This window comes from Echiichthys vipera (genome assembly GCF_963691815.1).
Source record: "Echiichthys vipera genome assembly, chromosome: 10".
NCBI classification, from domain to species: domain Eukaryota; kingdom Metazoa; phylum Chordata; class Actinopteri; order Perciformes; family Trachinidae; genus Echiichthys; species Echiichthys vipera.
In genome coordinates, this window is record NC_139835.1 from 9,487,148 (window position 1) to 9,510,382 (window position 23,235).

A 23,235-nucleotide genomic window follows, 5' to 3' on the forward strand; every position below is an offset into this window, starting at 1 on the left:
GTGTGTGCACAGAGGCAATGAGAATGATGTTTAGTCCGACTGTTTGTCACACAGACTCAAGTTAGACGAGTCTCATCTTGATTATTGTCTGTCATCCTAATCATCATCATATCACAATTTTATTTTTTAACCCGTCTCACGTCCCCCAACTGTGTGAATTCCGGAACTGAATTGCACGACTTAAATAACTGCACAACATTCACACGCACTCTCTCACGCATAACAAACTGATGCTTGATACTGATACAGCATACACCTGTTGCTAGGTAAACCAAACAAAACTAAACAATACTAATCAAAAGTTTCCACAACTTGCTTGCTCAAGTAATTCCACTTAAAGTTACATCTAGCTGTGAGAGAGCCAGCAGTGTTTTAGATCGCTACCCCTTCACTCAGGGTGCCCCGTAGCTTACAGCGCAGTTGTAAACTCTTCCCTACCTTAATTAACTGAAAGGCTTTTTCATCTCCACATACATAGCCTCTGATTCACAAACAATTAGTCTTCCTTAAAACCACTGGTTTCCCTTTATGCCAGTCTGCTAATAGATTACTGTGGGTTTTTATTTCCTTAAATGTCAGGAATTATTCCAGGCGGTGGGTGCTGGAACTGATGACACTAGCAGTTTTAATCTTCATGAGCAAAACTGTATCTGTCTGTGTTCAAGGTTGGAGGAGAGGGATAGGGTAGCCCTCAGCAGTTAAAGTATCCTTGGCGGTCAAGGTTTCCCTCTGTGCCGTGTGTCAGCCCACATGCGCGCCTGTGGCTAACTCCCTTTGGTGTGGGGTCTTTTATGGCCCAAATGTTAATGGGCCGAGGCTATATGCGTATGTAAGTTTGTTAAGTGGGTGGAGAAAGAGGGAGAAATCCTGTAAAACATGCGATAAAAATCCGAAACTGAAGCTAATAAATATTATCTTTCATATTACATCATTTGTGTAGTTTGCCTTGTTGATTGTCGTCGGATTGAAAGCTAAAGAACTGCTGGTATGACGAATCATGTAACCTTTTGAAGACACATTTGCACTGGCTGTAATGCTGACACAATATTCATCCACTGTTCATTCATGTCCTCACTCAGTCTTGGTCCATATTTTCTTTCTAGACTCCTCCCCCACAGGTTTCTTAAGACCTCCTGTTTCATTTGTTTATGCTCTCTGTACCTCTCTCATTCAAACTTTTTTCTCTCCGTCCTATTCCTTCATCTTGTTCACATGACGTTTTCCTCTGAAATGTTGCCAGATGCACGCTAACATACAGTGACGCACGCACTCTGTGTATCCTCTCTGTCTGAGACTACCAAAAAGCTCCTAATACTACCTCCCGCCTCTCTCTCAGACAGCTGTGTGTACGTATGGGTCTTGTGTTGTGGTGGGGGGTGTGGTGTGCGCAGTTGAGGGTTATAATTTGGTGGTGAACAAGAGCTGGAAAAACCAGTGGCCTCCGGAGTTCAGGGCACGCTGCTCACCCACAGCCGGCAAACCAGCACCGTGTTCCTGAGGTCGGCAAAGTACAGAGGACCTACGACGGAACCCTGTGGTACTCCGTCACTGGCAGACCTCACAAATCACTGATTGGCCAGATATCCCCAGAAAAATCTTATGTAGACTCCAAAATTATTCAGAGGGAAACACTTGTTTTGCCATCTGTGAAGTCTATAACTATTTATGAACAAAGTAAGATATCCTAAATCATGGTAAACCAGATCACTATGACACATTATATTTTTGTACAAGGTCGACTAAGTCTCTAGTGTGTCATCCCTAGTTCAGTGAACCATCATTATTACCGATTCCTAATTTATTGATACCCTAGATACCTAAACTTATGTAATTAACAGTGTGATTAGGTTTTCTTTAAGTAATTGTTACATTACCTGGCTTACAATTTAATTAATTTCTTTAATGAAAAAAAAAAGTTGTGTCCAGCTCCCTAAAAAAATAAATTGAAGCTGGTGAATCAAACTAGTCTAATCTTATGTGATGTAATCTAATCTCCCTGTGTGAAACACACATTGTATGATCAGGGTCACCATATAAACCAGACTGGATTTTCTGGCCACAACTTGCAGTGAATCATTACACAGTACCCCGCTGTTGAATGGATTTATATGCATGACACATTGCACAAAAGTACTCCCTCCCTACCAGCTGTGTGTTAGAGGAAGGTTGTACACAAACAGTCCTTGTGAACCGCACCCATCCAGTGTTAGAATTGCGCTGCATACTTAACACACAAACACATACGTGCAATTATATCTGTCCCTCCTTTTCTCCTTTTTACTTTAGGGTGTTGTATTGTTTGCTCCAAATTTTCAAACTATCCACTTCAGAGTAATGATAAATGGTAAATGGACTTGTACTTTCTAGTCTTCTGACTACTCAAGGCGCTTTTACACTACTTGTCACATTCACCCATTCACACTGATGGCGGACATCTACATATCATCTAATCTAACCATTCACACCACATTCACACACCCATGCGCAATTCAGGGTTCAGTGTTTTGCCCAAGGACACTTGGACATGCGGGCCCAGAGGAACTGGGGATCGAACTGCCGATTGACTGGAAGACGACCCACTCCACCTCTGAGCCACACTGTATGCTGTAATTTTCTCTGTCAGCAATGAAAGGGAGAGAAAAAACATAAAATAATTTTAAAATACAGCTACTGATAATCAACGATAATGACATGTAGCATCTCCAGCTGGTTACATCATGTACCACAATAATCGTCATCATGCTAAAGTCGTAACTCCATTTATATTTTTTTTATGACAGCAGTCCTCTTTTAGCCATCAGAGGTGAGGGAATGTTCAACATGAATCGCTTGCTCTCAGCAAGTCTGTGATTTTTCACACATGTTCTGATTATTTGGCAGAGAAATGGTGTAAACTCATTTTTATCAGAATATGGAACTGTGGTTGAAATACAACAGTTTATTCTTTATTTCTACAGTCGCCATGCACCCTCAGTGCTCCACTTCTTGTGTTTCTTGGATCTCTCTCTATGCATAGCTGTGAATTTCACATCATTTGACACAGTTACATGAAATGGAAATGTGGTAGAAATACCAAGTGCAAAACTGTTTATATTCACACAGTTGGTATCTGGAAATCTTGAAAACTTGGCTCACCAGGCTCTGTGGCTTTGATTGCACTTTTGAGCAGCAGTTTCTTATCTCGGAATATATATTTAATCTATGTTAGAGCCGTTTATGCTTGGTTGTAGCCTAGTCACCCTGTCAGTTAGGCTGGCCTGTTAAAAAATGTTACACTTGCAGCTGCAAGAATATATGTTAATTAGACTTAGACTTCGACTTCTCTTTATTGATCCTTTGGAATGACTCCCGCAAGGAAATTAAGATTCCAGCAGCTTACAAAAAAATCACAAGGGAGGTATGAAAAATATATTAAAGGATAACCAGTAAACTCTTAGTTAATAAATACAGAAAGTATTAGTAAAAAAATCAACAGTAAACAATAAACTCTTCGCTAAATAAATACAGAAAGTATAAAAAAACAATAAGCAGTGAGCAATAAACTAAGGCATATATACTGTATATGAGGTAGATGTAAGAATACAGGCCAAATAAAATACACAGAAAATTAAGTCAGATAAGTTAAATGTAGAGGTAATGTATAAGAGCGGATACAAAGAAAAATATGGGAACATTTGTTTGTACTGTATATGGCTTTGCACATGAGGCCCATTGAATCTTTAAACTATCTGCTTTCTGGCCTTCCTCATGGAGGCCAGCCAACAAAAAACCAAGCTTGTTTTCAAACAAAGGCACAAATCATGGTTAGAGATAGGATGCTGTGACCTTTTATATACAGTCTCAAACATAAATACATTATTTTGTTGACGTTGTTTTTCCCTAGGACGGTGGTTATGCCTATTGCCAACGAGTTTGCTCCAGACGTGGTTTTGGTATCTTCAGGCTTTGATGCGGTAGACGGACATGCTCCACCCCTGGGAGGATACAAGCTGACAGCCAAATGTAAGTGCTGACCACAGCTACACAGTTAATCATTCTTTCTTTTTTTTTAAGCCAAAGATAAAAAATTCTCAAAAGAACTTTTAATGATGCATACACATTTTGATGCACAGTCTCACTCGTGTCTTTCATATCATCTGTCAGGAATGACTGACAGAAGCACACACATGCACAAACACATGACTTTGTGTGTATGTTGTGTCTCTGACTTGCGTATTCAGATCGAGACCTTGGCGTGCCAGCAAAGAGCTCTACTAAAACCATCCTGCAGATCTCACATAAGAGGGGGTGATATGGGTGGTTAGAAAGATTGCAGGAAGAGGGGATATGGGTAGAGTTTAGGGGAGACGACAGTATGGCTGAATGCATATATTAGAACTTCCCTCCTCCTGAAAGAAAAAGATGAAAGACTGTGGCCGAGCCTAAACCCAAAGCCGCATTTATTAAATTAAACCTGGCTCATATTATGGCTTGTTTTTTGGCCCCCAGTAAATCCACAGTGCACTCTGTTTCTCTCTTCCTCTCTCTGATGCAGTCACCCATTTTCTCATCCAGGCTCAAACCCCCTTTTTCTCTCTTTGTTCTTTGATCAATATCCAAAAAGGAAGTTAGAGCTTGAACAGCAGTGCTCCCCCGTCTCATTCTTTTTCTATGGCTATTTCTCCCTCTCTTTCTCTGCTCTCTCTTTGCTGTCATTTCCTGTGTGTCCAGGCTTTGGCTACCTGACCAGGCAGCTGATGGGTCTGGCAGGCGGCCGGTTGGTGCTTGCCCTGGAGGGGGGCCACGACCTTACAGCCATATGTGATGCCTCCGAAGCCTGCGTCTCTGCTCTGCTTGGCAATGAGGTAAGATGAGAGCCAAGAGGAGTAGGGATACATTACTATCCAAATAACCTTGAGCAAGGCACTAAGAATTGACAAATACATTTGGAACGGTTAAATCTATGGCTGGTGTGAGATTAAATAGGGACAAAGGTTTACGATAGGAGCTAAATTCACACACAACAATACCCAGCCTAGAAAGTTAACCTGGTTAGTCCCTGTGGCATATTGTAGTGTTATTGTTATTGTGAATAGTTCATATTAATGCCAGCAATGTGATATGTAAGACAACCATGTTTGATTAAGAAGGCTGTTCTGTTTTTTATAAATGGGCTTTATTAACAGTTTTTATGTTTTACGTTATGTTGAAGCATTGAAGTGAGCACACAGGACTTCAAGCAGGGGAAGAGCATCTTGTTTATTTGTGCTGTCAGAGTAAAAGTTTCATGATGCAGTTGCACTCAACTTGCTTTTCAGTATTTATATTCTAAATAATCCTGTCAATTTAGTCATTTTACCTGAGTTTGAACATCAACGCAACAGATTATTCGGGCTTTTGCCTTGAATGCTTATATCTCCGGCAACTTTAAGATTTGGTGAGTCACAAGAATGTTCAAACTAATTTTAATGTGAAGAAACACTTGAGCAATTATGGCATTGAAATGACTTAAACGGGCAAAAACAATATGTGCAGGATAATGATTTGATGGCTCTATATTAGTTAAAAATACAGGATAAGCTTACTTTTAGAGGAATCTCTGACAACAGTACACTTATCTGGTTCAAAACCATCTTTTCTCCATCTTACGCTCTCTCTACCACTCAGAGAGCAAGTCAACACCACACACACACGCTACACGCAGACAGACACGCGCACAAACACGTCAGAGGAAGAGGGTTTCCAGGCAGAAGGTTAATTGTGGGAGTGTGTAGGTTGGGCTGTGGAACTGAACAAACATCGGCGCTCTGTGATTCATGGCACACAACAGAATAGCAACTCCTTAAAGCCGCCCCCTCTTTTCTTCCAGCTAATGGAGAGGCTGGAGTGCTTTTTTGGACAAGCTGCTCGGTCTCATTTTCTCCCCCCAGATTATGCTTCCAAGATATCTCAGCGCTCTTATTTTTTAAAGTACTACTGAATTGCGGTACAGAATGGAGATTATAGAGCTTTAGCGGAAGAGAAGTGGGTGTGACTGTTAGTTTGTTTGTGTAGAAGAATGTGCGCATGCTAAGTACAAGCACACTTGTGTCTCCAGAGTTCTAATCTTCTGCTGTTTTGTTCACAGTTAATTTTTTTTCCGACCACTAATGAACATGGCAAAAATACACTTTTGCTTTTAGGCATACAGCCACAGAAGAGCGCGATGGCTGTGTGGTACCTCACTTTTGGGTACTTGAACCTTGCCATGTTATTTTGCTGTAGTGAGTCTGAAACTGTTCAGGAGATGTGTTTAGTCATCTTATGGTGGCTTGAGTGATTGGATCTCTCTGCCTCCTCAGTGCGTTTTGTGTTTTATTCACAACATAGGGCATTTCATAATGTTTGTAAACAACAGGCACCAAGACACTTCCGGGTGGCAGAACGCGGGCAGCTTCCACTGACCTGAAGCTGATCAGCTGGCTTCTTTAAACAGTGTTACATAGTTAAAAGCCTGGGATAACACAATACGTGTTCTTGTGTCTCAGAAAAGTGTTTGCAAAGTTTGCACTTTTATGTGTCAAAAGTTCACTCCATCAACACCAAGAATGCCAGGTAAACACCAAGAATGCCAGGTAATTAATCACAACACATCAGGAGTGATGTGTGATACTCTTGTATTAACTTAATTTATTTTGAAAAACTGACCACTCTGAAGTGTTGAAGGCCTAACCACAAGCACAGCCAGAGTGTTTTGTTTTCCTTGGAATGGCAAGTGTACCTGCTAAAGCCATTATCATCTGCGCAGTGAGTTTTCCAAATCATATGGATCGACACTTCTAATTAAGGATATACTGTACTGTACCTTACAGAGTTTAAAGTAAGAGTAGTTATGACTGTATATGCATCATAATGTGGAAAATAAAAAAATACAGTGGATGGCAAATGTCCTGGCATAGTTGGTCTGGCCATGGTCTTTGTTTATAATATGTAGACCAACATCAGTGCTAGTAAAGGGCATGCTATGAGAATTCACAAGTAACAATTAACACGGAAGTGATGTTATGTTCAGTTGAATTTATCGGACAAAAATGATTATATTTCAGTCTTAATTTCCAACCAACCAAGCCTGTACAAATACAACATATATCAAATGTTTTTCTGTATCTGCCTTGTTGTAGGTGGTATCTGTGCATTCCTGGGCCTGTTGTTCCAGCCCTGCAGACAGCTCGAGCTATAAATGAGTTCTTGGAATCGTAAAAAAAAAAAAAAAGCATGGCCTTGTTCCATGGGGCTCTTGGAGTCAGAGCAAAACAAACAGAACAATAACTTAGGATCACATTAATAAAACTCGGTCACTGAAACCAACCAGTCTACCGTCTTGTGGACATGAAGACATTGCAGGAACCTTAAAGTGACGCTGGGCAAACGGAGGTTTAGAAGGAACATGTGGCAATTCTATTAACCCTTGAATGTTTATTCTTAAGAGGAAAGCGCTGCTACGTGCCAAACCTGTCAAAGAAAACTAACTGCTCTGCTGGAGCAAGGTTTTGCATAAGACGGGAAATGCACAAACTAGAGGCTTAATCTAATAACTTGTGTTTACCTACACTGTGCCCACCAGTGACTCAAAGTTACATAGAGTAACACTGCCATTACAGCTTCAAGGACACTTCAGCAGGGCGGATGCTTTTAGCTGTCACGGTTTTTACTCAGGACTTCCAGTTTGAAGGACGCTCTCGTTACTCACAGCACCGCCCTGCTGCAAAAATAATGAATTGGATCAGGGGGTTTGCTTCTTGGGTTTCAACAGCCTGCAGAGCACCGGCCTCAGCAGGGGTTTGGAAGAGGTCACTGGATGGGTGCCATAGGGAGCTGAGAATTTGAAAATAGGCAGGAGGCATGGAACGTCAATTCCCTTAGCCCTGCAGGACACCCCTTTCACCCGAGCACCCGGGGCCTCCTCACTAGTAGACATCTGAAAATAGTTACCCTCACACCTCTTTCAGCAGGGTCAGCCTGGGCCTAGGGATCAGATAATAAAGGGAAATGGAGTAATCATTTGAAGTAGGAAGGAAGGAAGCTATTGTTATAAAGCAGCTGCACAGAAAATTGTCTTCAAAATCTGGAAAGGTATGGAATTAATCTTTTATCATATGTAGTTTTTTTTTTTAAACTTTGAGAATTGTACAACAGTAATGTCAGATATTATCATTGATTCCTGATATGTCAGGCTGGGTATCGGGACTCGACTCAACCAAAATGATCCATTACCAAGTAGAATATAAGCTTCTCAGTCAAACGATACCTGCATTTGTTCCTTTTTGTACCCAGGTGTAGAAAAATATCACTCTTTGTATTGTTTAGCTCGCAGCCAATCACCTTTCCCGCCAAGTCCAGCCAGTCAACGATCTTCAATTTAATGTGACGTGTAATCGGCCCACTACCACAGCAGCTATAACCCATACGGTCTGTGGTGTAGTGAATTAGAGCGCGGCGTATTGGCAGTTCAGCGTGCCGAGATACTTCCATTCATATGATGGGAATCTGTCTGCACTTAGGGGAACGGAGGCATTGCTGCCTGCCACTGCCCCAGCTGCGGAAACGCAGGGTGTCACTTTAAGGGTACCTGTAGCTCATTGTTTAAATGGGACCAAGCCCTACTGATACGAGGTCGTTTTAAAAACAAATACATATTTTGTCTAGAATAACAATTTTTAGAAAACAGCTTCATATTGAACAACGACCATAGTCTCGTGTAAGCTTTTTTCTTTATGCAACATTTTCTCAATTAAACCTGTATAGTACACAAGTCACAACTATGGATTCAGGATTCAGCTTTTTCTCTGGGAAACCTTGAATGGAAACATTAAAAAGTATGATGACTAAAGCATCATAGTCACAGTTGTACAGCATGCCTCATTAGCAGAAGATGGCTTTGATAAAGTGATGAACAACACGAATGTAGATGTTGTCCAATTGAAGTACAGACATAGGGTTCTCATGACATGCACCGTTTGGCTTTTTGGCAGCAACTGATGTCAGCTGTTTGAACAAAGGCAGATCATTCAGTTATGTGGAGCTTTGATAAATGATAGCAAAGAAAAAGAGAGAGGCTAAAATGTCCCTGATCAGATCAAAATGGCAGGAAGCAAGTGTTTTTATCATAATCTCAGCGAAGGTCTCTGTAATGGACTTGGAATGTAGCTGGAAAACGTCAGTGAGGGATTGTGCTGGAGGGAGATAAAAGGCCTGGCGTTTTTTGTAAAAATAAAATTATTAGCTGACAAAGTCCTGCAGTGGCCTCAGATGGCACATGGAATTAAAATAAGAAACAGAAGATTTGATTAAATATAAGGCCCCAATGTGGCGCTGTAGCCTTACCAACAAGGCAAATCTGGACAAAAACTGTCAAATGAATTTTGCACGTACTGGTATGTGTCCACTAAGTGAGTTATTTCTAGAGGATATATTTGAGTTTTTGCATGTGTGTGTGTGTTTCTTGGCTGACTGTGAATGAGTAGGCTCAGGCATGGGACCACAGCTGGATTAGCTGGTCAGCTGTGCTTTTGTTTATAAAGCTTCAAACTGCCTGAGGGTTTGTATTGTCTGGAAGTGTCCAGAACTCAAGACGTCACCGTAACTGTAGCATATACTGTAGCTTAAACCATGAAAAATGGGTTGGATGATACTTGATATGCTAGTAAGTCTTTGTACTAACAGATGAGTTGCTATATTGCAGAGGATTTTAGAAGTGCATTTAGAATTAGCATAATGCTGCAAAGCCCATGGACTGTATCTTTTATTCAATAAAGGGCAATATAAATGAAATAAGAAATGAGAAATCACTCATTTTTATTATGCAATTAGGCCTAATGCTTTTGTTGTGCTGCACTCTAAAAAGGCAGATTTTGTTAGCCTTCACCCTGGTGCCAAAACAACCTAAAGGTGTTCATTATACCCTCTTCACCTCCTGTGTAGCTTGTACTTCCAGTGTTTTACTGCTTGCTAGTGTGAGAAATATATATGTGCTTTTATTGGCAGGTTAAGACAAGCTTCGCCATAATGAGCATTAGATTTCCTTTGAAAGCAGCTCAAATTAGCTGGGAAAGAGAGGGATGGAAATTGCTGAATGGACTTTACAGGCTCTTTAATTCACCCCCACCACTGTAGTGCGTAATGGTGAAGTCTTTTTAGTTAAATAGCTCATGAATGATGCATTGGCAGCTACACTAGTCAACTCTGAACTTGGGACTAATTGATGATTGCTCGCAAACAGATGTTAGCCCACTTCAAACCACGGTTGTTAGCAATTATTTGATAAACAACAGGCTAATATGCTAATTGTTACCAGCTGTGAATGAGGTTACTCGGTGTGTTTACACTCGAGTTACAGTAAGACGCTCGACTTCACCTGTCCCCCCTAGGGCCTGGCTATTCACCACCACCACCCGACTACAAGGCAAACCTACACCCCTTTCCGAAAAGGTCACCTGCTTTGCACAATACACATCATTACCTTGTTCAGTTAGCATAACATAATCAACCGGTTTTAGTGACTGCCAACATATGCACATGGACACAACAGTAAACAATGGATGCCTTGTGCAATTTTCTTTTGCTGAACAAGTGGATTTCCTCTTCTCCCCTCTGTTTTGGTTTCAGCCTCCCTCAGGAATGTTTTTACCGGGGCACATTCCTCGCTCTTGGCCTGCTTTCTATGTTGGCCAGGATCTGGTGCCTTGGACGGCTGTGTCACACAGAGAAATAGACTTCCTCAGAAATCAGTCAACACAGCGGCAGCAAACCCTCCTTAAAGGGCATTTCTGTCTCCCTCTCTCTCAAAGACCGCAGCACATCAAACATATGAAGATGCAGAAGTCCAGGCACAGCCAGGACCACAAACTCAAATAAACAGAAATGTCACTATAGATGATGTGTCAGACAAATGTGTACTTGCATATGGCGCATATGCATGTCTGCGTGCGTGCGTGCGTGCGTGCGTGCGTGCGTGCGTGCGTGCGTGCGTGTGTGCGTGTGTGTGTGTGCCATACCTGCCAGGTGGGAGCCCCTGGGGTACCCTGACAAGAGTCATTAAAGTTTATAAGCGTGAGGCCCAGCTGTCAATCAAACTGACAGGCAGCCCCCGTCCAACCCCACTCTGAAGTGAACCCCTCAAAACCCTAGAGAACCCCTGACCCTGCTCTGACGGGAAGCAGGGTTAGTATGGGCTGGGCCGAGCTGAGCTAGGACTGGCTAGGGTTATGGTGAAAAGTTGGCAGCTGTTGCTTGAAAGTTTAAGAAGTTTTGACTGAAAGATTAATGGTTTGAGTCCCCGGAGTGGCTGGGAAATTTTGGGATGGGCGTGATGAATAAGTACTGCTGTCTCCTCCCTCAGCCAAAATCAAAGTTATCTGGAAGGACTGAACCTCTAAGTTCTCTCTCCATGACTGACTGCTCCCGGCTGCTCCCAGGTGTGCTTGAGGGGTAGCTCTTTGATCGGGCTATCAAACCAAAAATAGAGCTGTGTTAAAAAGATCTGTTGGCGTGTTGCTTCACAATAGAGAGGTAAACAGTAAAACTACACCTTTCATTAAAGAAAGTAATCGATGAGGAGTGTGCACTTGCAGGTATCAACCGGGTCAACATCTTGTGGAAGCTTTGGTCACATCAAGATCTTAACTCAAAATTTGCAAAAGTCTCGTGAGATGGTTATGGTTAGGCAGTCAAGGTCAGGCATTGAAATCGAATGGTTAAAGTGCATATAGGTCGTCGGGAAGCAGGTCTCGTTAGAGTTTTTGCAAGTTTTCACAAATCTGGGGTTACGATCTAGACGACCAGAGCTTTCGTTGGACCTTGCCTTTTTTTGCCAGGAGCTTCTGTGGTCTCAACGATAAACTGCATAAAACATGGACATAGTCTGGCGAGCTGAAGCTCAGTGGGTGGCTTTGGCCATCACCATCTCTGCAGTGCCTGACTCCACCTCCTAGCTAATCTAAAAAATGGGCAAGAAGGTGGAGTGTGGACAGAGCTGAGGAGCTAAATGAAGCATACAGTCTATGCTAGCCACCTGTGATGGCACCCAAAGCAGCCGGGTGCTTAAAGCTGCAGTAGGTCAAAGCAAAAAAACATGCCAGAAATTGAAGTAGGGTCCTCTCTTTGTCCTGAGCCAATAGGAATGCTCCACCTCTCTTAAATGGCCTGTGATTGGCCAAAGACTCCCATTATGGGCTAGATAATCTAATCCTGAAAACAGAGCCAAGAGGAGGTGCAGAAGTAGAGTTTTCTCTCAGAACACTTGAATTGCAATATGATTAAAGATTATTATGGATTTTCTTCAACATTGCCAAAAAAATAAACTGCCTTCCCCAGGTTTACTATAATTCAAATGGTTGAGTTATATATTAAAAAAAAAAATCACCCTTGTACAGTTGTCCTGAAGGGAGAAATTAGATATAGAGACCAAAAACATGATCTGTACCAGGCTGTAAACGTGTATTTCTGCTGTAAAGTTGGACATTTTAACATTGAGCTGTATGGAGATTGACTCAGTTTTGGACTCTGTTATGTGTTTACATGTGTCGTTTAGTGACTTAGCAAGTGTTTTGTCATATGATATTGTGATGTTGTTATTGTGGTGATGATTGAGTACAATTAAGTTACTTTTGTGAAATTAATTATTTCTCCCATCTCCCATATTTGTCATGGCCCGAGAGCAAGGTCATAAAATATCAAACTGAATGCTCAAAACAATAGAAGCAGACTAATACCTTCCAGACAGGTGTCTGTGGACACCATTGTTTCTGAGTATCTTTTAACATGAAGTTACTGACATGTGGTAAATCCCACATTATGGCAAGAAATCTCATCGTGTGTGCCAACCACCCATCCCTGTTAAAAGAACAGCAGTTGAGGGCTGTTGGAATGTGAAAGAATAACATTGGGTTTAAGTGATTGCATGGATAAACTGTTGAAATATAGAGGGGTTGATGTACAGTTACAAAACAAAATCTGCATGTTTCCTGAAATGTCTTTCAAGCAAACGAGGCAATTAAGCCCATTCTGACGTTTTGTCAGTTGCTCTCATCCAGAGCAAACAACCTAATGTAAATATATGTGTCCGTGTGCACGCACCTCTGTCCGTTCCTGTGTGCATTATGCAGCCTGTCGTGCCACAGCAGGATTAAAGTATCCCTCTCCCCAGACTGCCTCTTCCCTCGGCCCCCGCTGACCCCTCCCACACACTATTTGTTTTAATTAAAAGAAAACTTCCAGCCTTGGCCAAGCGAGACCGACCGACGATGACTTTTTCCTTTTCTCTTTGGCGTTCTACTCCCAAACTTCTGGCCAAAGTGTTTTTCTTTTTCCCCGTGTCTCTCTTTACATGTTTCTCAGTTGGTCCTTTATTCCGTTGGGGTTAAGACTGAGCAGAAAAGGGATGCTTGTCATCTGTGTTGGAATGTAGAGCTGAATGGGCCTGTTTGACAAAATGGGATGAGAAAGTGTCGTATGTGCAGTCGGCCAAAGGGGAAATTGAATCATTCCGGGTTGGGAAGGCACGATGGGGAATAGCCCTGTTTCCTCTGAATTGTGGCTTGGAGAGTTTCGCTCGTGTGTGTGTGTGTGTGTGTGTGTGTGTGTGTGTGTGTGTGTGTGTGTGTGTGTGTGTGTGTGTGTGTGTGTGTGTGTGTGTGTGTGTGTGTGTGTGTGTGTGTGTGTGTGTGTGTGTGTGTGTGTGTGTGTGTGTGTGTGTGTGTGTGTGTGTGTGTGTGTGTGTGTGTGTGTGTGTGTTCGCATAAGTATGCATTTATGTATGGGTTTGTGTGAGCAAGTAGGTTTTCACGTGTATGCATCTGTGTACGCTACGCTAGTATCTGTCCTTAGAGTGGGACACAGTACAAAGCACACATTGTAGTTTGTGTCAAAGAGTAGCAAAGCTCTCTGTGAGTGGGAGGAGGTGTGCATCTGCAGGCATATTTTCGATTGTGTCAGCAGCTCGAGCTTGTTCCCCACCTCTCAGGGTGATTCAACACCGGGCTGTGGTCCACTTTTAAAAGTAATCCTTTAAACCAGGAGGAAACTGCATTAGTTCAAGTGAGGTTTCTGCCGTGATTTGGAGCAGTGTTTCCTAGCACCTGTCAGTCACATTCATAAAAATACATCCAGCCATACTTATTATATCGACAACAAATGCCACAAGACATTTAATGTACTGAGCCGATGTTCCCAGTGGGTAAAGGTTCAGTGCCAAGTTGTCTTCCCTGCAGTTACATTTCAGCATAAGTGTCTTAAATACTCTCCAAGATGTGGCTAGTGGATACTGTATCTCGCTTTTGGTAGAAAAAGTTAAGCAGAAAATGTGTTTTTTTCATTTTATTTTCAGTTGGACCCCATTCCTGAAGAGGTGATGCAGCAGAGACCAAATGCAAACGCTGTCCACTCTATGGAGAAAGTTCTTGAACTACACGGTGAGTGAATTATTTACACCTAGACACAACATGAGCATGTATGTAATTTTATTTCATTTGATTTATCGTATGAAATAATACCTGGTTTAAGTTTGTTGACTATTTTTATGTTTTAGCATCTGTAGATATTATGATTGTTAGTATTCCACATGCAAAACCTGTAGAGTCACAATCATGAAATCGCTCAGCAATGAAGTGACCCAATGTGCACAGTATCTGTTGGTATTAGACTTTTACCATGTCCGGCTCTTCTGTAGGAAAATACTGGCGCTCACTGCAGCGCTCCGCCTCCACACTCGGTTGCTCGTTGAGCGAAGCCCTGCGGCGTGAAACAGAGGAAGCTGAGACCGTCTCTGCTATGGCTTCATTGTCAGTCGCCAACAAGCACATTGGAAAGAGGTACAACCAGCTGTGCCGTGAACATAATTGTGTGTGTTCAGTTACGTGTGTAACTGAAGGAACTCACTAGAGGGCACACCAGAGCACTCAGACTGTATGGAACTTCTGGATTTGCATGATGTAAACTGTAAACCTGGTGACGCTCCAGGAGTTTACTTAATTGTTAATTCGGGATCCTGTCTAGATGCTAACCCTAGATTTGCAAAAATTGGCAAAAACTCTTGCAAGGCTCGTCTACCTATACTACTAACCTTAAAGTTGCAGTCGGCAACATTTCTTTGATCATATTCACTGAAACCGACGCTATGCTCCGATAGCACAACGTAAATAATTTGGTTTAAGGAAAAGGGCGCGCCTCTACATGCACCTAGAGCCTGTTATTTGTTTTGCAAAACAACTCGCACTCGTATCATCCTGTCCACTCAGCGCAGGGCTGTGTGAGAGCTGAGTGAGTTTGTGAACACGCCAAAGATTCCCCCCCCCCCGCACATGTTACAATATCACATGCACACGCCTTAAGCTAGGCATACCATAATTGACGTTAGCAATTGCTATCTATGATTTATGATTAAGTTAGCCAGCCTACCTCAGTGTAGTGTGTACTCCATGCTGTGTCGATGAGAGAACAGACGGGCTCATTTACAGGAATCTGGTGCACACGCACTGACGAGCACTCGATGGAAGGGAGCTGAGGAGCTCTTAATAATAATAAGGTAATAAGGAAGGGGCGTGAGAGTTGTAAATATTTGAAATTTGACAGAGTCAACTCGATCTGCCAGACTTTCGGACTGCAGCTTTAACCATTCCAGGTCAATGCCTAACCTAAGACTTTCGCAAATCTTTGATTACCATCTAGACATAACCTTAAATCTGAGATCATAGCAGCAAAAGCAACAGCCCCTATAAATAGCAGGTTGTGAAAATGACAAGTATGCTTCTCCACCCCTCCTTAAGTTCATACAGGATACATGAGACAGCCATCATGCACAGGCAATTAATAGTGAAAAGCAAGTATGTCTGCAGCTTAAAATCAGAATCAGAATCAGAATCAGAATCAGGTTTATTGCTAAGTATGTTGGACATACAGAGAATTTGACTCCGGCTCATGCTTTACTCACAGTTTCCAAACATTTAACAGGACAAACCTAAACATAACAATAACAATAACAATAACAGAACAATAACAGAACAACACAGAACAATAATTTAAGATAAAAAATAGAGGTAATATTGAAAATAGGTTAACAAGTAAATATGAGAAATTTAAAATAGAAGATAAAATAATTGTGCAAAGTAAATATCTTTGTTATATTATTTACAATGATATACATAAGGTGCATTAGGTGCATTTGTCTTGTATGTCTGGCATGTGTGTGTGATGTGTCGGGTGGGGTCAATTGTTCAGCAGTGTGACGGCCTGGGGGTAGAAACTGTTTTTATGTCTGGCTGTTTTTGCCCAAATGCCCATCATTTACTACAACATTTGTTTAGCACTATGGTCACTGTACTTTGCTTGTTTTCAAATCTTTATAATAGTGTGTACATTCCTTATAGTGTGCAGTCATGGTCAGTAATTGTACTGAGTGAATAATCTTGCAACATTGTTTATGGTATTATATTTTCCCTAGGGCTGAAGAGGAGCCAATGGAAGAGGAAGCTACTATGTAAAGAAACATTCCTAGCCTTTGACCACTCAGACCAGACTTTGTTTTTGACCGTGTCGTCATCCAGTCAGTATCAATTTAAATGCCACTCCTATGTCTCACCCCTGCCATACCAAGATGGCCTCTTATCATGGGAGAGAGCTATCAGAGCTGACAAAAGTGGCGATCAAAGGAAACGGAAAACTGGAGATGAGCGATGCGTTCACTGATCAGCGGTGCACAGACTGATCAGCACACACGTCTTGCACTGTCTCTTCAAGACCTCGGATATGAGAGGACTGACTCAACCATCCCACAATGACAGCCTCGAGTGCCAGTGCTTTTAACACACACAAGATTTGAATGCCAGTGGGACGATCCGTAGTCATCTGCTTTTCTTATTGTTCTGTTCTTTCTGTCTTCATCTTCACCTTCACACTTTGATCAAAAACCACCAGAGCTAATGTGATTGTGACTCTGCACTACGGATGAATCATTCCTGCTCTTTTAAGATATCTGGATTAATGGAACTAAGTTGAATATCTTGCCGTTTTCGTGGTGGTTGCAGATGAGAAAGGTCAGCAGGTGTTCTGATTCCAAAATGACTGACAGTGAAAGACTGTGCGTTCGTGCCTTTTTTGTTTTTTGTTTGTTTTTTAAACCTGGTGGATTTTCTGTTGAACTCTACTGAACGAGCATTGCCTTAAAAAACTGGTTTGGGAATTAGGCCTCTTCTCGCCAACCTCTTAAACATTTCTATCCTGGCAAGACATCCGATGCCTGCATGTTGTTGGCACATAGACTGGAGGACCTTGGCATGTTTACCTATAATTCCCTGCAAGCAGCCTACTGTCTCTCCCTGTACCTCCATCTTTCCTTTTTCGCCTCATTCAAGTTATCTCACTTTATATTCCCAGCTACAAGTTGGAGGTGGTTCAGTCAAAAAGGAAGTTACAGGTTAGTATTACTCAGTGGAACCATGTATCAGATACAGTGCTGTAGCCTGAGGAAACATCTTGGGGGGCCTCCTGAGGAAGAGCTAGTCAAAAATGTCCTCAATGCTCACAATCAATATTCATACATTGCAGTGGATACAGCAACTGTCAATCAGTGTAATTGTTTTCCTTTTACTTGTATTTAGAGGAGGTTTAGTAGTGCTTAATGGGCAGGCATTGGGGTCCTCTTGGCCCAATAAGACAGGACTCCTGATAATGAGAACCCTATTCATACTGTATGTAGTAGTAATGAAGCCAAAGCATGACGGACTTTCTCTGCCGAGTCACACCACTTCATTTTTACATAAGAATCAGTCTTACTGTTTGCAGATTAATAACAGATAAAGATGAATTGATTTCACATGGGCCCATTTGTTGAACCAGCCCTCTCTTTAAGACAACTGTGTCTCTATGGTAACAATGACCAAACCACCTGGGATTTTCGCAGACGGGTGTTCCAGGGCTGCACATGCTCTCACAGCTGGTTTTACATCTTTGTTCTCCTGTTAAGCACATCTGCTCCCCAAATGTCAGGTGCTATGAGACAAGTGTGTGTACATCTGTTCATGTACAGTGAAGCACAAGCTGCTTTTTTATAAATATTCAAGCGTATACTTATATTTTTACAGTTGTTTTTCCTTATTACACCTCCTGTTCCATCGAGCGGTGATCCGGCCAGTGGGATAAGCCCATGCTTAAGGAATATCCTTGCAACTTTGAATAGCACATGTAGATCCAATTCTGCTCTGGATGCTAAATCCTCCTGCATTTGATTCATTCTGAATACTTTATCAAATCTGCATCTGAATCCTTTTGAATTAGTTATAACTTAATATTTGAGAAGACAGAGGTGAAGGATTGTTTAGTTTCATTATACTCTAAGCTGAATGAGTTTGGGCTCTGTACCGGCTCGTAACTTAAACTAAACTGGCTAGCCTGACTACACAGCACACAGGCCTAGTTGTAGTTATATTTGGGTGTCCATTTTGGCAGTTAAAACACAATTTCAAAACACATGTACACATCTGATAAAGCAGTCCCAGTGTGCAGAAGTGGACTTCCTGTCTGTAACCATCCCTCCAACTTGTATTCGGTCCCTGGGAAACTACCGTCTCTCCCCTTTGTTTCATCTACAAGCTCATCATGTTGAATATATGTTTTTCCCTAGTGAACAGAGTGCTGTGCTGTTAACTTTTGTTTACTGTACATAGGACATCAAGCTCCTGAGTATTCCTGCCACACACATTTGTCAATGACTACTCTACTTTTGTTGATTCCTCTCATCCGTGTCTCTTTTTTCCCGGTGATGTCACCCTCTTCATGGACTCCGCTGACTTCGTTTTGTACTTTTTTAATGCCGTGTTGCTCATTGTCCCCTGCCTGTCTCTGTTACATTGTAAAGCTGACATACTTCACAACAGGTGAGGGTTCCGTCTCTGTTTTTAGTGGACATTACGTGACTGTGTTTTCTGGGTTTTTGTGGGAGGGTTGGGATACAAATGTTTCTACTTTGTATAATGATGGACAATTGTGTATTTACTGTCTGTTCATAGTAGATTTATATATGAAAAGAAATGAGTATATTATATATCTATACATAATGAGATACTATGATCTTGTTTTTGAAAAAATATGCATTTCATGGGCCATACATACAGTCGCCCCCTTTTAGGGTGTTCCTGAAGGCACCTTTTACTATCCATTTACTGTCCTTGGTTACTGCTGGTTATGTGTTCAGTAGCATTTTACTGGTTGTCCTTTTGTCTTTCAACACGGATGACTAGTTTTTGGCTTTATTCATCCAATTCCTACCATAACACTGTTAAAGTAGTTGTGTCATTGCCCTCCACTCAGCCTCACATATTCCTACTATTACACTTTTGAAACATTGAGTGTGTAGATATTAATGTTGAGAAAACACACATTTTGTTTGGCACCTACAAAGTTTCAGTATTTTAAGAAATCTGAGTCTGAAACACTCAAAATCTGGATTCTGCACATTTCTGTTATGGTCCTCTTTCTTAAAGGTTTACAAGTTCATCCTCTAACAACAAGAAAAAGACAAGAACGATGGGATGGGAGAGGATTTGAATTGGTACTTGGCCACGCCATCCCCCTACACTTAATCACTCTGATGGGCCTTACAGAAGATTTCACATGATCATCACTTATTTTCTTATCAAGACAAATGTCCTCATATTAATATTTATGAACATAAGCTACTCAAAGAAGAAAGAAGTAAGTCTAAAATTTGCGACGTCAAGTATGAAGTGTGGAGCGGCTCTAAAGACAATGAACAGGATATTTTCTTTATCTTTTTTAAGCCTAAATTCATTATATTGTATTGTAGTGTTTTCAGTTGTGAAACAGAAAAAGGCCCCATATTCCCTCAGTGTCATCTTGATTATCTTTTAATGCATCGTCAATGGAGCAGCTCCACACTTTATACTTGATGACATCACACATTTGAGTTTTAGCACTCTAAATTTAGGAAATGATAGTTGTTCATGTTTACTAATATTTTGGACCGTCTTAGACCATAGGAATTACATGTATGAATTTTAAAAAACGGGCACAGTTCCCCTTTTAATGCATCTAGTTCACATGTACTCTAGTTCAGCAGCTGAGCGATGCCTCTGGGTTTCATGATGGCCGGTTGTTTCAAAGACTGTATCCAAAAGATCACAGTTGTTTGATCCCCACAGCAGCTCACAGATAACAAAAACTCCCTCCTGTACGAGTACCGATGTTTCTAACAATATCTATGTCTGAACATAAACGTATAAGGAAAGATCTACCATTACGAGGCCATATGCTGATTGAAATTGTCTAATATCTCAGTCTCAGACTTGCAAGGAGTACACGTTCTCATTTAAACTGAATGTATCTGACCTCTACTGGCAGAGTGATGCTGCACCTCTCTGCAGAAGCACCTCCACGCCATGCTTTTCCATGGCTTCTGCAGACGGCCAGAGAGGTCAAAATTAAGAATATTTTAATTTCAATTCCATGCTTGTGTCATCTATTACTTTGTAAAGGAACAAGGAACAACAAAATGGAATCAGTGCTTGCAATGCGGTAGGTTTTACACTGAGTACCTAAGAGATGACTCTGGTCCAAGCACTCACAGAAGGGCATTATTGGGCATCACATTTGTGGTTTGATTTAGTGTGGTTTAAACTCTTAGCCATGAGAAAGATATGTCGTTTTTCTGTGCATTCCCTTTATATGAGACACCTACACATAAATATCACTTTCTTGTGTATTTATTGTCAGTTTGGGAAGATGTGTTTGCAGGACTTTATTGACATTATTGCAATATTTCATGCATATAGATGTTTTTGTGGCTGGAATATGAAAATGTCAGGCTATCCTGACCTTTACTTGGATACACTGACATCTGTGTGCATGTAAACACACTTGGTGAGATGCTTTTCCGTAACCCAGCCCAGAACATTCCCAGAACCTCTGCACGGCAGTGCCAGTCATTGGGTTTCTACTGCTGAATGCTTTGGTTTCACAAAAGGAGCCAAAACTAGCACTGTCTGGCCACTCTGGCCGTCTGTCTTCACTGTTAGTCTTAACACAATGTCCAGTAACAAAAAAAGCAGCAACATTCCATTTTGTTATAATTTCCATTTATTAGGAGGGGCCATATCTTTTTAGTTTTAACCGTCATAGTTGGGTTGAGCCAGGTCCAAGGACTGTTGATTTAGGTGGCCTGGTCCAGCTCCGCTCCGTTCCTCTTTCCTCTCTGCATGATCCGTATGTCCGCATGCACTGCCTACCTGTCTGTCTGTCTGTCCATACATACCACAACATACATACCATCAGCACAAGGGATTGAGCACTGAAAGATGTTAGTACTTTCACTGTATCCAAACCGTCTTTATCTCTTTTACTGCTTTTTTTTGTTTCCGCTGCCGAGGAGTTGGGTGCTTCCCATGTTTTACTTTTACCCGTAGGATATGGAATCATCAAACTCAAGACTTCTGTTGAATATTTTACAAACAAAAGTATCTAGCACTTGTAACACAGACAATAGATTTTATTGTATTTATGTAGAAAAAAAATTGTTTTAGGGGGACGCTTTGTAAAGTGCGACAACCGAATGGACAAACTTTTTTATATACCAGGTGAGATGTGACTTTGGAGGACTTTTGGGAAGATATTTTGTTCTTTGTCAAATCTGGACTGATCAAAGGGCTCCATCCGGGTGCCTGGTCATTGTTACGGTTGTCCATTCCACTAAATAAGCCAGTTATTGCTATGACCACTGAGGTTAAAAAACAAACAGTTCTAGGTTTACATATGTATAAAATGCATATTCTTTTTTTTTTTTTATCAGTTATGTTTTTGACTTGTTCCACCATTGTTACAGAAATAGTACATTTTTCTCGGGAACCTTTGCTCTAACATGTTGTCTTTGACATCTACAATATAAAGTATTGTTTTGGAAAAACTGCAATGTCTGTTTGTTATGTTAATAGTGTTGGTTGCTGGTTTTGATTGAAAAGAAAAGGTTCAACTGTCTTGTGAACTGGAAATTACCAGTGCGTTGTGTTCAAGTGCGTTTATTGTGGTAGTTAAATGGAACATGGCGGACCCCCAGATCCTGACCTGTTACACGGGGGAAACCATTTTCAACTGCCTAATTCATCAGCTACAGCAAAAAGAGGATTCATCAAATCACAAACGGAAAATAATATGCTTTTTTATAGATCATGAATATTAGATTTTTTAAAGGACAAAATAGATAGCTTATATTTCTGTTTTAGCTACATAAGCTTGGTCTACCCTTATCTGGAGCACATAATCTTCCCTACCAGCTCAAAAACAGTGTTATAATAAAGTAGACTCTTACGTTGGTCAAAGGTTATCTCATCTCAGCAACTTGTGTATCAAAACATTCAACGAGTTTCCCAGTGAAAATTACCACGAGGGGGTATTCATGTGCAATTTTCACGTTGGCTCTTGGTATTTACCATATTTTCCATAGGACGTGAATGCTCCATTACTGTCAGACATGAAGGCAGATGATGAAAAAGTACTGCATACTCCCTAATAAGTTACAAATGAATCATGCCATTACCAGCAGACTGTTCACACTGAAGTATCTCTCTGCATCACATGACTGTCGATCACAGTATTACCAGGCGGACTTACTGATCAATTCCAAATTTTTTTGTATCACAAATGTAAATCAACATGAGCTCTTCCACACAGTTGAATATTTTCCCAGTATTCTTTAAAGGCAAATGAATATTAAATATTTTGGTTCCAAACATGTTTTCTACAGTACATTATATATGTGAGCTCCATCTTTTGACTCTTAGCTGTACTTTAACGTCACTCACCATCATTAATACTTGTCTCTTTTCTTTTCTTCGCAGTCAAACATTAGGCTTTTTGGACAGTTAAGTATGCACAGTTAGCTCACGTCTCACACGCAGAAACATCCAAACTTTTCTCACGTACACAGAAGCCACATAATTTCCACCTAGAATGCACTAAATACTCAATTTTACATAATTCTTAGTATGAATAGTATGCTTTTTCATTTTTTTATTCCACACATTCTTCTTCCTGGTCAAAACACCATGGGACATACATTACCCAGAAGGCCCTGAGAGGTTGGGAGGATTTCTGGTGTGTGATGTTATAGTGGCCAATGTAGCCTTCAGCCGGCCTAAGATGGGTGGAGCCTTTATTCCGTTCACAAGAAGAGAAACAGAAGTGAGGAAATGAAACAAACAGCTAAACTCAAGAGGC

At 41.2% G+C, this 23,235-nt stretch overlaps 1 protein-coding gene across 3 annotated transcripts in view; it reads left to right on the top strand.

The window, feature by feature from the left end:
* hdac4 (histone deacetylase 4) overlaps nt 1-18,922 on the top strand; it is a 143,403-nt gene extending 124,481 nt beyond the window's left edge. For all 3 annotated transcript variants that reach the window (XM_083922115.1, XM_083922117.1, XM_083922116.1), the window contains 5 exons: nt 3,884-4,002; nt 4,711-4,844; nt 14,342-14,426; nt 14,684-14,825; nt 16,454-18,922. In XM_083922115.1, coding sequence (XP_083778241.1) covers nt 3,884-4,002; nt 4,711-4,844; nt 14,342-14,426; nt 14,684-14,825; nt 16,454-16,493 — 520 coding nt within the window. In that variant the 3' untranslated portion in view covers nt 16,494-18,922. The remainder of the gene's footprint in view (nt 1-3,883; nt 4,003-4,710; nt 4,845-14,341; nt 14,427-14,683; nt 14,826-16,453) is intronic.
* Nucleotides 18,923-23,235: the final 4,313 nt, after the last annotated feature.